A 14,768-nucleotide genomic window follows, 5' to 3' on the forward strand; every position below is an offset into this window, starting at 1 on the left:
GGAATAGTAAATGCATAGGAAAGGAATGAGTGAGTGAATATGTGTGTGTGTGTGTGTGTGTGTGTGTGTGTGTGTGTGTGTGTGCGCGCGCGCGCGCACGAGCACACACGCGCAAACACCCCCCCGCCCCCCTCCCGCACACACACACTAATAATAACACAGCAAATGAATATTGGGAATGCAAAGTACAGGTAACTGTTCTGTACAAACAACGCTCAAATGAATACACAAAAATCTTTGGCTACAATACTAAATCTTACCACTGTCAAGGATGTAGGCATAATTACTACATGTAAAGGTCCTTTAGCAGGCTGCTTATTAGTAGATTGAGTGATGTGTGCTTCTTTAATTTGCTTTTCACCGTTATCATCCATAACTGTATGAAGACAGTCCTGTAACATACATCACAGTTATACTGTCAATAGCATGTTATGATTAGGAAAATATGATACACTAATTAAATTTTCTGCCTTTCTCACTGTCAAATGAATCCTTAGGACTTTTTAGGTACTATGTATTCTTTAGATTATTTAATGTTTCATTGGTCCCAATTGCCTGCCAAATGCAGCCATTAAATTCCATTAACAGACTAATGTCGGCACATAATGTAATTCATGTTGATAAACAAGTCAAATATCTCTTTTCTGCTGTACAAACCACAAATAAACACAAAAATCTAGGAATTCACCCAAATGTCAATAAAATAACAAGTTTGTTTGCATGGCCACCCCGCACAGCAAGCACAGAAATACTTGTTTTGTAAATAAAACCATATTTTCTTTCTGAGACTTAATTTATTTTTTCCAGGTGCATTTCACCTTTTTTTGTGCTCTATGGCATCTTCAGTGGGATCTATAAAGATAGAGTTTTGTTATTTTTAGATTACCAAACAGTTCATGTCATGTTTTTTTATGTAAATGAGTAATTACTTGCAGTTTGCTGTGATCTGCGTTCCCTCTCATCTGGTATGGGGATTGCACCACCAATTTATTTCCAAAACAGAAGCACAATTTTGAATTCCGAACTTTTTCACACTGTTCACCATGTTCTTTTTGTGGTGTTCTCTTATTCTTTTGCCACTAATTACAGCTATTTGTTCAAACACAGTACTTTTAACAACATAAACATTGTATCTAAAACCAAAGGGTCTGTTTACCTACATGTTGCCACTCTAACGGAACATATGTTGAAAACCAACTTCTATTTGTGATGAAACTCTCTGGCAAATTAAAACTGTGTGCAGGACTGAGACTTGAACTCGGGACCTTTGCCTTTCGTCTACTGTCTGAACTGTCCAAGCACGACTCGTGCCCCATCCTCACAGCTTTACTTTTGCAAGTACCTTGTCTCCTACCTTCCAAACTTCACAGAAGCTCTCCTGCAAACATTGCGGAACTAGCACTCCTGGAAGAATGGACATTGCGGACACATGGCTTAGCCACAGGCCGGAGGTTTGTTTCCCGAATGAGATTTCCACTCTGCAGCAGATTGTGCACTGATATGAAACTTCCTGGCAGATTAAAACTGTGTGCCGGACCAAGACTTGAATGTGAAGGTAGGAGACGAGGTACTGGAAGAAGTAAAGCTTTGAGGACAGGGCATGAGTCGACCTTGCGTAGCTCAGACGGTAGAGCACTTGCCCGCAAAAGGCAAATGTCCAAAGTTCGTCTCGGTCTTTTTTTTTTGTGTTTATGTGTGTGTGTGTGTGTGTGTGTGTGTGTGTGTGTGTGTGTGTGTGGAGGAGGGGGGGGGGGGGGACTGCATGTAGAGTGCTGAATATGAACGTAATAGCTGTTACAGAGTGGTTGAAAACTTTCGTGACAGCTGATTTGACTAAGTTTCTGTGGGGGGCTCATGGATAAGTGAGTGAGAAGGTTTTGGGTGGTATTATTATTATTATTATTATTATTATTATTATTAATTATATTTATCCTCTTTGGGAGCATTATTCCATTATTTTAGCTATTAGTGTAAACAATGCATTGTTTGGCATGTCTACTTGATCATTCAACAGGGTTTTCCTCTCTGTTTTGGTTTTCTGTAAGTGGTAATTTTCTTGCAGTGTTAGGAGGTATTTTTTTCTAGTTGATTTTAATTATTTTCATGTTTCCTTCTCTAGTGGAGGGTGTTTGGTTATGTTCTCTTAGGTGTTCTGCAAATGTGGAGTGGTTTGTCCCAGACTCTCATGTGTTCTTTGTATCTGACACCAATGTTCTACCCGTTTGTCCTCTGTATCTGCCTTCACAAGTGTTACACTGTAGTTGATATTACCTGCTTTCTGGTATGTGTCTCTTTTTTGTCAGTTTTGAAGTGTATTTTTGTATAGAATTGTCTGTTGTGTATGCTATGTTTATTCAAGCTGTTCCATTACCCCTCCACCGTACATCTGAGTGGGGGACCCCTGGATATTGATTTAACAGGAGAGCAAACCATATTTTTTTAATATAAAATGTAGAGTGCATTATGCACGGAAAATAACCAGTGGTGGTATTCCATTCCTTCCACATTTCTGGGGGCTGCCCCTAACACAGGATACAGATGCCTTCTGCAGTTGCTCTATCTGAGTCAGATGCTGCATTATGAAACTATGTTAACACAAAATATCATTGCACTTCATGGGGTAAATTGATAATGACATGCAAAGTGCATACAGAGTCTCATTCAAAAACAAAGAGTATCTACTTCCACAATGAAATTACAAATAATTTCAAGAATGTCTTTCCAAAAATGTTACATATACTTTCTGTACACCTCAAAGAGTGATGACACAGTGTTTCATGTGACAGCTTATCTCCATAAAAATGGTGTTACTATTTAAAAATTAATTTATAAATGGCTAGATCTATGTATGATACATATCTCTAATACAAAATTGAGCAAAGAAATTTAGTGTCCATTTTCAGTATGGAGTTTCTGACATCACTGACTGGCTATTATCACTTAAGGTGGTGTAGTTTTTGTGACAATAATCTTTGCTGTGAACTGAAAAACAGGGTGATAATTGCAACTTAAATGAAAAGCTAAGTATATTAATCCCGCACACAATATAAATAACTGCCAATATAATTAAGAAAGAAATATGATTTGATATTGTGTGTAGCTCTCATTCTTCTACAACAAGGACGAGTTTATTTAATTGGGACTTTTGGTCACTCATAACTACCTGCATCCACTGTGAAGTTAACTTGGATTTTCATAACCAACTACGTAAGTACATGGTCCAGTCACATTAATGTGACTACCATCTATGACATCAGTTTGTAATAATCACCCACAGATGGCAGGTGGCAGCACTAGCAGTGAAGGGGAAATAAAGCACATCGGAAGGGCACGGAAAACAGTGCAGTCACTATCATATGCAGAAACGGAGCGTTTTATCTGACAGCAAAAAGGCATGATCATTAGTTTTCGGTGCAATTATGGAGGCATTTCTAAAATGGTACTGTTTCTAAACTGCCCGTGTTCGCATATACTGCTATCCAAAACTGGCACAGAGGCAGCTGTGGTACACCATGGGTTATAGACGACAGGGCTGAACCAAGGGGCTACCAACAGTATCTCCTCAATGACCATTCAGCAAATGTTGCTGCTTACGGGCCTCCACAGCAGGCACCTGGTTCACTTACCCATGCTATCTGCAGGAGATCGGCAATGAAGACTTGAATTGCACACCAATACTGCAACTGGACATACACTTCATGGTGACACGTGGCTTTTTCAGATAAATCACATTTTGTGCTCCACTGGACAGATGATCATTCGTGTGTACGGCATGAAATGTCTGAAAGTAAACACCCTGCAACAATCATCAGAAGGGTGCAGACTGGAGAGCATTCCATGGGTGGTCTCGTCATATTGGAAGGCACAATGGATCATCACAAGTATGCATCTATCCTTGGGGACCACGCCCACCCCTACATGCAGTTTGTTTTTCCTCAGCACGATTTCATCTACCAACAGGGCAACACAACAGGACACACAGCTTGCTGCATACATGTGTGGTTTGAAGAGCACTAGCATGACTATCACACTCTCCTGGCCACCAAATACCCCAGATTTAAATCCGATCACATTGTTTGTGCCATGGATAATCAACCGAGAAATTTAGCCCAGCTGGTCACAGCCCTGGAGTCAGCATGGCTTCACATCCCTGTCAGTACCTCCCAGAATCTCACTGAATCTCTTCCTTGACATCTTACAGCCCTCCACGCTAAAAAATATGGTTAAGCAGGCTTTTGACAAGCGGTCACATTAATGTGACTGGACAGTGTACAATGCAACACCAAACTGCAAGCATAGCTTCTCTAATAGGGCAGCCTTTCATGCACAGTGCTCACCTACTGCTCATAAGGAACTATGTGGGAAACCCTAAATTATTTCAGTTTGAAATGAAATAGAAGCATTTTCTTAACCTTAACATCACAAAATCCCTGCCTACACCCCCACCCCCACCCTCCAGGTGGGGCAGGGTCATGACCACCAAAGAACATTTAACTAAAAGCATTTATATTTTTGCATATAACAGTTCCGAATTTCCCAATTGATTCTCAGAGAATAAAATAGTATAAAACTTAATGGGGTCTGAAACAGCAAGAAACACTTAAAATTTATAAGCTGTGTTTAATGCAATACACTTCTCAGTTTCTTGCCTGACGACTTGCCCACACAGATCAGCTTGTGGCCAGAACAGCTGCAGATAACATTCCATCAGTGTCTAGATGTCCAACAACAAATAAGACAGAGTTCACAGGCAGAACAAGCAAATTATACAATGGTGATTCAAGCTAGACAGAAAGAAAAATACCTTCCACCAAAGAAAAAATAACAAAGAGTGTAACATTTATCTTTTATCATTTGGATAATGTACTTTACGCTATGATAGCCTCTGCTATTATTTCCTGTAATTGTTCCTTCCAAAATTGTCATTACTTAATCTTCACCACATCTGAATTCACTCCTATTCCATGCTGCTAGATGCCATAACTGTATACTCCTGATAGTAACATTCACGATATGGGGCACTTCTATCACAGGTTTTGCAGAGCTACCTATGTCTAAACCTACATCCACACTCTGCAAACCACTGTTAAGTGCATGACAGAGGTACATCCTACTATACCAGTTATTTTTACTTTTTTCCCTTGTCCATTCACTTACGGCAAGTAGGATGAATGTTAGTTTAAATGCATCTGTGCATGCTGCAAAACAACCTAATCCCATCCTCACACTCCCTACAGGAGTGATACATAGGGGGTTGTAGTATATTCCTAGAGTCACAATTTAAAGCCAGTTCTTGGAGCTATGTAAGTAGGCTTTCTCAGGATAGAATCTGTCATTCCAGTTTGGTCCTATTAGCTACGGGTCCCACACCCTTGAGCAATATTCAACAATGAATGATGAGTGATTTGTAAGCAATCTCCTTTGTAGATTGATTGCATTTCCTCAGTATTCTACCAATAAACTGAAGCCTCCCACAGGCTTTACCCATGAATGGGTCTATGTGCTTATTCAATTTCATATCCCTACAATGTGTTAGAACGATTCTATATTTCTGAACATTTAAAGGAAGTTGTCAATCTCTGCACCAATTTGAAATCCTATAGTGTTCTTAATCAGTAGTTATGCAGCTTCTTTCAGACAGTACTTCAGTATAGGCTACTGCATCACCTGCATAAACTCTGAGGTTACTACTAATATTGTCCTCAAGATCATTAATATTAAACATGAACAGCAACAGTTTCAACACACTTTCCTGGGGCACACCTGATGTTACTTCTACATCTGTCAATGGCTCCTTCCAAAGTAACCTACTGCATCCTCCCTACCAAAAAAATACTCAATCCAGTCACAAATTTTGCTTGACACCCCATACCATCAAACTTTTGATAATAAGTATAGATGTGGTACTGCATCAAATGTGTTTTGGCAATCAAGAAATACTACATCTACTGACAGCTTTTATCCAAAGCCTTCAGTTATATCTTGTGAGAAAAGTGCGAGTTGCATTTCACATGATTGATGTTTTTGGAATCCATGTTGCTTGTCATGGAGCAGGTCACTCTGTTCACAATACCTCATTATGTTTGAGCTCAGAATTGCTCTAAGATGGTACAACAAACTCTTGTCGAATATGCTGGACAGTAGTTTAGTGGTTCATTTACTGGGCACAGCTTTTTCTTCGATGGATCTACAATACATTACAGTTAAAAGAGGGGCTAACTCAGCTGCACTTTTGGTACAGAATCTGATAGGGATTCCTCAGGCCCGGGAGCTCTGTTCAGTTTTAATTATTTCAGCTGTTTCTGAATGCCACTGTCACTAAGACTTATTCCACTCATCTTTTCAATGGTACGAGGATTAATTTAGGGCAGTGCTCCTGGATTTTCCTTTGTAAAGGAACATTTGAAAACAGAGTTAAGCTTTTCTGCTTTTTATCCTCTGGGTGAAAGACTAGTCTTCTCAACCTTCTCTGCCAGTTGCTGGAATGATACAAGTACGACCTCAGAGCCCAAATGATAGGTATAATTTTTTCCAACATGTGCCATAATCTGCAGTTGGTCGCACCCAGTTCCCTCCAGGGCTGTCGGAGTATCCTCTTCAAGATGTTGAATGAGGCCCTCAGGCAAACACACTGAGTGCACGTCTCCTGACCTTGCTGCCAGTTCCATAAGGGATATAATTATTCGTCATACAACTGAACTGCAGATGATTAACAGCCCCCTGCTATTTTGCATTTGCCTCATCTTGACACAGGCAAAGCAGGTTTCCCAACAGGTGAAGTGAGTCCAACTGGCTCAGTTTCAGTGGTAGCTAGCACCTCGAACCTGTTGGTTAGGGTAACACCCTGAGTCCTCCCTCGTCCCTCTTTATCACATACACAACACCTAGACCTACCATTGGCATGCCACTCACAGTGAAGTGGATGACTAGTGATTGATCCCGTACTTTCTGCAGTGGAGACAGCATTCACAGGAGGAGACAGTACTTGTGATACCTTCAGTAAATCTGATACATGATTCTTAGGAGCTCTGCCAACACAATGATTCACACCAGCTGCCAGTTGTTTGACAACAGTCAGGGATGTTTCCAGTTGCTTACGAATGTCAACTAATTGGTTCCATGTTTGAGAACAGCATTCATACTGGGACTGCATTGAGGCTGGTGCAATGTTATACAGGAGAGTTAACAAATAATTTTAAGCCTGGTAATTATCTTTTAATGTTGAGCTAAAAATATTACTAATTCCCTCTAATAATTGAAACAACTGCTACATAAAACAAGATATCTGTTAAGGTAACGGAAAAACCTATGGTAAAAATTACTAGTTTCTGAAATTGTTAAAAATCATTCAAAAGTCAAGATCACACAAAAACTTTTTATTCGAGACAACTGGTGCAACAGTCTCATCATCTTCAGGTCTGTAAGAAAATGCAATACATGGACTATGTATGTCTCATTGATATAAAAGTTTTAGTTTGGTATTATAAAAAAATCGGAAGTGGACCTGTACATTTACATACCTTAAACATTTTTCTGCAGTAAAACATGTTCATTTTACACTGAACCTCATGCACAAGATGGCCAGTGGATAAAACTCAGCACATCATAAACATTTGTCGTCACTAAAATACTTACAAACACACAGCTCCTTGTCCAAAAGGCCATTTCCATATTCATGTTGGTCACAGATGCTTTTTATGTAATGGAGTTGTATCTCATACACCATTTAAAGGGGATATGTACTGTTTAGTACATGTCCAATATATGTAAACAGATGTGCTATAGTGTACCATACCTGTATCATGAAGCAAGCATATGTGAGCAATATGTATACAGACATGGCCTTTTTGACAATGTGGCGTGTGTTTTTATATATTTTAAAAACAACATATGTTTGTAATGTGCTGAGATGTATCCATTTGACATCTTGTGCCTGAGGTTCAGCATAAAATGGACAAGTTATACTACAAAAAGTGTTTAAGGTATGTAAATGTACAGGTCCACTTCGGGTTTTTTATAATACCAAACTGTATTTTATTTTCTTACAGACTCGAAGATGACAGCCAAGACTGTTGAAACCGGTTGCCTGGAATAAAAAATACTTTGTGCAATCTTGGCTTTTGAATGGTTTTTAACAATTAAAACAAATCGACCTTAAATACTCTCATAATAAGAAAATTCTGTAGTTCCTGAAAATTTTTTGAGATTACTAACAAGCTAAAAACAGCATAATCTAAGCAGGACTCACAGCGAGATGTGGCAGGAATGCAAGGGAGTGTGTCACAGCTGCTTTTAAGTATCCAGTGACAGAGCACCATACACATGGTGTGTTTTGTAGCATCAAGATGAAGTAATTGTGACAAATCATGAGGTGAATAGAATGACAGAATGGGCAATGTGTTTGGAATGAATGAACCACTGTAATCCCAAAAGTTCAGAAGAAATCCTCTATAACAATAAAAATAATTCTGTGGCTCATTACGTCCAGCCTAAATCACTGCTTGAAGTGTTAAGTAACTGTCGCCAAGTTTCCTTCTCACATCACTAGTGATATCTGAGTTTTTCCTCAGATCATATTTGTTGGGTTTGCATACTCACAATCAACCCATGACCTTCACACTTAAACTAGGCAGCAGGCTATGGTAAAGACCAGTCTGTCATCACACCCTTCATTCCTAACGTGTGGGAAAATATGGTAGCTGTGGCAGTGGTAACCTTTTGTGATCAAATGTAAACATGAGTAATGCGAAGAGGGGGTGCGGGGGGGGGGGGGGGGGGGGAGTTAATTTCGGTACTGCTGTTGGCCAAAGCGGCACACTGACATATGGTTATTAGCATGCCTTTTGGCGTTTACTTATACCGATACTTGATGCTGATGTGAACAATACTATCCTATTTGGTAGACTTACTTGTATTTGCCACTTTGAGCAACTGATATAGTGCATTTTACCATGCCTAACTTGTTTTGATCATATCACCATAGTTTCAACTAAACATCAGCAATTGGACAATTAGCACCTCTTCTTTAAAAATTGATTCCTCTGATAAGGTGTAATATCTCACTGATTTTGAAACTGTTAGCCATGTAACACTATCACAACAACATTTGCACAAGGTCCTATTAATTTTGTATAAGCTCTTTCCAATAAATGCATCCTCTCCTCATGAAACATCTTTGTACATTCATGTGTCTGTATAGACCACTTATGTTCTTCATTGTATTAAATTGACAAATCCTATCACTATAAAATATTCCTTTGACAAATAAATTACTAGCATCAACCTGGTACAAACTGCTGTGTTATGCCCCAATGATACTATTCTTAACAATGTCCTGCTTATCATCTCAATGACACTCTTAAATTAAAACACATATTCAACTGACTTGTTTGTTGATTTACGGGGAGAGGACCAAACAGCAAGGTCATAAGTCCCATTGGCTTAGGGAAAGATGAGGAAGGAAGTTGTCTGTGCCCTTTCCAAGCAACCATCCTGGCATCTGCCTGAAGCAATTTAGGTAAATCACAGAAAACCTAAATCAGGATGGCTGGACACAGGTTTAAACCATTGCCCTCCCTAACATGCTAACCAATGCTCCACCTTGCTCAGTTATTCAACTGGCACAAGTTAATTCATCCAATTTTTCATGATATTCAATGTTATTTTCGAAGAACAACTCCGACTGCAGATCCATTAATGATAAAGTATTTATTAATAAAGAAAATAAATATCCTGATGATGTATTTGTTTTGAAAACGGAAGTTCCACATTTACATTTTATTATTTTACTTCATTCTTTGCAACTAGTTTAATGGTTCGTTATATTAAACCCATAAAAATTATTTAGCTATGACAATGCATTTAGTTTCTCATCATGATGATATTTCTAGTCGTCCTAACTTGAAAAAATAGAAACTGGCATAAAAGTTTACCTTGCCATCCTGCACTGTCTTAAAGCCCATACAGACACACCTACATTCATTTTACAACTTCACAAGAGATTTAAATTTCACACTGAACTGGCATTTCACTTCTCAAAAAAATGCTGTTATTTTACTTACAGTTTTCCTGTTTGCAGTTAGTATCAATTTTCTCCAAGTCACGTTGGTAGCAAGATCGGATTGTTCCAATTGAACTTATGCAATCTTCTCTTGCTTCAAGGTGACTCCTCTTTTTAATTTACACAATTGTTTTCCCCAACCAATCTATTTCACTTTTGGGGACATTCTGGACAATTTCCTGATGCAGCAGTTGCTTTGGCTCTAAATTCACGTTTTCACCTTGTCAAAGCACTTTGCTGTTTCAGTTCTATGTTTTTTTATCCACATTATAAATGTTCTCTTTATTTTTAAATATATAATTTACTTGTTTGCTAACGAACTCATCTAGTAAACTCATAGTATGCTCCACGTAGTTCTTTTTCTCTTAATGAGTTCTTTGCTGAAATAATTTTACAATTAACACCTTGATTGTTTCTTTTCTGATTTTCTAATGCCTTAAAATAGCTTCTACATCCCCAATATATTTATACACATCTTCCCAAAAATGTGAATTATTCTACTGCAAAATTAAAACTCACCTGATCCTCATAAAAACAAAATCATTTATGCTAAGCATAAACACAAAATAGTCATGATGATGATGCACCACATTATTTTCCATATTATGTTTATATTGGAATACTATAATAATATTAATATGGCACTTGTATCTGTAATACTTACAATGTGAACAACAGACAATCAGAGAAATATACTGAACATTCAAGAACTTCAGCTAGTTAGTAAAACCTTTCAGTAATGTCAATTACGTAGGCTTGATACAGGATCAGCTGCATCAGTCAACTCTAATTACATGAGGGGTTCAGTAAGTTTTTCTCCCCAATGATGAATCCTTGTTTTTTAATCAAGCAATAATTATCGACAAGCCAGTTTACAGCACAAAAATGTTTTATTTCTTACTTTTACACAAATCATCATTTGACTTTTTTGTTTTACAATCCTTGCTGATGCAAAGATTTGGAATTATCAAACAACACGATTCCACTAGAAATACAGCACCATCAACATGGCAGAAGTATGAGCCACAAAAGAGGGCAAGTTGATGACAGAACTACAAAATAAAAACATAACCAAAACAAACACTGATACGCTAAATGGAGCTCCCTGGGATAGGGAATTTTAGGTGGAGATGTTCTTGTTATTAAACCCTCCAAAAAAATTAAAAACTTGACAATATTAGACCAAAGTGGGAAAAGTGTATTTCCACCACAACATAATAATAACTATCCACTGCCCAGTGTACAAAAAAAAACTGTAATGAAACACTGGATGGCTTTGCCAAATCAAAAAAATCTGTCACCGTCCAGTTCAACCTAGACCTGAGGCTACATTGCAGATCAATCTGTCACCACAACCTACATAGGAGGCAAAAGAGAGAACTGTGGGAATAATAGTGTCAATGGTTAATGGTCGAAGCAAGACAGCAGTATCACAATATTCAATGTACCGGCTACCTTCACTAGACCTGCATACTACTACCACTGAAAATGATCCAAGCCATTGGCATTTTCAATGGCTCACCATCACCATTGCAGCTATGTAAGTCTGGTAAACAATGCAATCGAAACCATTACCCAAAAGAGCCAAACAACATAGTATAAAAAGTTAAGAAATACATAAACAAAAATGTTGCAGATTCCACCTGTACAGCACACGGTGTCCCGTTTCAAAGGATATGACAATGGCTCACATATTTCACCAGACCCATCTGCAAATGATCTGTTATATTACACTATCAAACGCCACACCATTGTTATCGCTACTGACAGAACATGATGCACATGAGGAAATACTGCATAACCTCGCTACATGTCCAGTTAAGGAACTAACAATAAAGTTATTAGGACAGACTAATGGGAACTACACTTTATTTAAGAAAGGACAGTTAATATGCCAAAGGTAACAAACTTCAAAATACAAAAGAAATAAAACAATCAATTTCTGAGAACAGTTATCACAAGGAATATATTTAAATGCCAAATATGTGACTAGAAGTTTACTAAACCTAACACCACACTCCTTACCCGAGGATATAATTTTTCAAAGGCGCTCAACAGTTACTGCAGGATTTTGCATGTTCCATGGATCATATTCGCGACAACTTGTCATTATGTGGAATGTGTTAGTAGGTTTACAAATATGATATTTTTTTCTGTAAAAGCAGGGGTACATGCTAGCCTTTTACATAACTGGACTTTTCTTTTAATCTGTAACAAAATTTGATACATGTGACACAATCACATACATACTATGTGCTCAGAAATCCACGTACGGAGTGTAGAGTTGTCAAGTAGGAACAATATCAATTGGTTTTTAAAACTTTGATTATCTTCCTGCATCATTAATACACAAAGGAGGTGTTCAAATATTTTTATGGCTTCCACCTAGGTTTTTCCTTGTGTAAGACTTAGGTTGGATTTTATGTTCCTGCTGTTATATTTATGGAGGATTATGTTATTTTCAATACCAAATTCAATATGTACTCAAAGTTTGTGTTAGTTACTTGTAAATGTCTCATGAAATTATTTGTCTTAAAGCAACACAGGTATTTCTTTTTTTAATGTGTTCACTGCCTCTTGTGTTACTTCTACATGGAGTGCACTTATGGTTTAATTTCAAAATTCCTTTCCTACTATTCTGTTCTCGGGCCAGCTCTCACGCCATTAATTGAACAACATGAATTACAGGTGATACAACAATGAAAACTCTCCAACTAGAATTTGGACTTAGTTCATCATCCTGCTACTGATGGTGTAACTTTAGTTACAAGTCAAAACCTGATGTTACGTTAATAATTTACTAGTAAGTATTCTGTGAAGGATGCAAAATAGTAACTTGTATCATTACTGATGAGGACATTAAATTCAAAAGGAAATGTACAGCAGAAGCCTTGCATAAGGAAATATAATTCAAATCTGCCTCTGTTCCATTAGATTCCATGGGAAACAGAAAAAAAAAAATTATTCTAAAAACATAAATGCTACCATGAGAGACATGGAAACAGTCATTAATAAATACAAGCAATTGTTAAAAATTATATTTCTTGAAAAAGTCACTCCAATAATCTGTGGAGACTACTTTTGCCTTTAAGATTACTTCCACTGTTGACAGCATAGTACACACTATGGGCTAAATACACCATGGACCACACTACAGGTTTCATTATTACCACAACCTTTATTAAAAATTCACATTAGTTGGCTTTCTCAAGAGGCAACCATACTGTCACTTTACAAATTAACTAACATACCCTACCTCCAATTGAGCTACCGATCAGTCCGTAACCACCACAAAGATTTGAGAAAGGGGGTGGGCGGGGCCACACTAACACATTTTCTAACCCAATGCAACTTTGCTTGCACAATTTACAACTACTAGATCTGTATTTTTTTAATATTTGCGTAACAACTTTACCCAAGTGGCAATACATAAATGTCTATTGCTATGTGCGGCAGCGACGTGAAATGCATCAACTGATAAAAATGAAAACTAATCTTCTCATTCCTAATGCCAGAAAATACAATAACTAATTACATAACGTGTGGTGCTCATTCACGGTCATGTTGTAGGCACGTATTTAATGAGTGGCATATTTTGCCTTCTGCTTCACAATATATTTATTTCCATGTGACGTTTGTTTTAAATAGTCCACTGCAGTTCAAAAAGGAGAATTGTGAACATCATTATAATACGAGAAGGGCAAAATGCCATTCATTACTCTGCACTAACGATGTCTTCGGCACAAAAAGAGGATGCACAATGTTGCATCGCAAGTTTTAATCACTTACTCAGTAATATAAAATTTCTAGCTGAAAGTAAACAAAGTTTCTCCTTGACAACTTCCTCCAATTCCACTGCAGAATCTCTAGTGACGTAAAGTATAAAAGGTGATAGGTAAGAATTACTAACTCATGTCTATGGCCTATATTTATTTAACTAAAAAAAAGCCTTGTAAATGCCCAGCATGTGGCAGTATTTAAAAATTGATTTGCTATTTGAATACGAAATGGCTAGTTCCAAATCATTAGGTTTTATTGTAAAAATGATATGCGGCACATGAAACAAATGAACTAATGACCTACGTTTACGTGACACAACAGGCAACATAATCTCCGGATAGTAAATATAAATAAATTGGTGCTAATGACATCACATTCTACGTAATTTCGGAATAGTATACAAAATACACAAACACACTGTAACATCAAATGAGCTTGCTGAAAAGCACCAAAATCAGTGTTCTGTACCTAAAGTCACATCATATAAGAAAATGCAAACAATTGGATGCATGTTTTAACAAAGCGCAAACAGTACCAACTCATGTAAAAGGAAAAAACAAATAAACAACCAATTCAACACCAAAGACGTTAACTGACGAGCAAGAAAGACAGTAATCAAAGATACACTATTCTGAATTTCACAGGAGACACAACGGCAACCAGCCTTACTGTTTGAATGTATGATTTATTTCGCAATAACATCATCAGACAGCGAAATTAATCATTCATTCTGAAAGGGTTCGCGCTTGCAAATTTTTCAATTATGCTTACGGAAACAGACGCAGTATTCTCAAACGATAAGAGACAGAATACTCTAATTTTTTAATAGTAACATGTATTGAAAATCGTGGACACCAGGTAACCAGAGTTCAGGATTGTAGAAGATGGTGTAACCAGAATACACGACTGCGAAATACGAAGCTCCCCC

General features: G+C 37.6%; 1 protein-coding gene across 5 annotated transcripts in view; it reads right to left on the reverse strand.

Moving 5' to 3' along the window:
* The window catches only part of LOC126249031 (molybdopterin synthase catalytic subunit-like), a 121,844-nt gene extending 107,411 nt beyond the window's left edge, over window positions 1-14,433 (reverse strand). Inside the window, exons 1-2 of one of the 5 annotated variants that reach the window (XM_049950642.1) lie at window positions 14,309-14,433; window positions 261-392 (exon numbers count right to left, since the gene is read on the reverse strand). In XM_049950642.1, coding sequence (XP_049806599.1) covers window positions 261-374 — 114 coding nt within the window. In that variant the 5' untranslated portion in view covers window positions 375-392; window positions 14,309-14,433. Of the gene's footprint in view, window positions 1-260; window positions 393-12,085; window positions 12,252-14,143; window positions 14,263-14,308 lie in introns of those variants that run through there. The other 4 variants (XM_049950645.1, XM_049950641.1, XM_049950640.1 and 1 more) reach the window with 4 other exon arrangements.
* Between the last annotated feature and the right edge of the window lie 335 nt (window positions 14,434-14,768).

Source organism: Schistocerca nitens, chromosome 3 (assembly GCF_023898315.1).
Source record: "Schistocerca nitens isolate TAMUIC-IGC-003100 chromosome 3, iqSchNite1.1, whole genome shotgun sequence".
Classification (NCBI taxonomy): Eukaryota; Metazoa; Arthropoda; class Insecta; order Orthoptera; family Acrididae; genus Schistocerca; species Schistocerca nitens.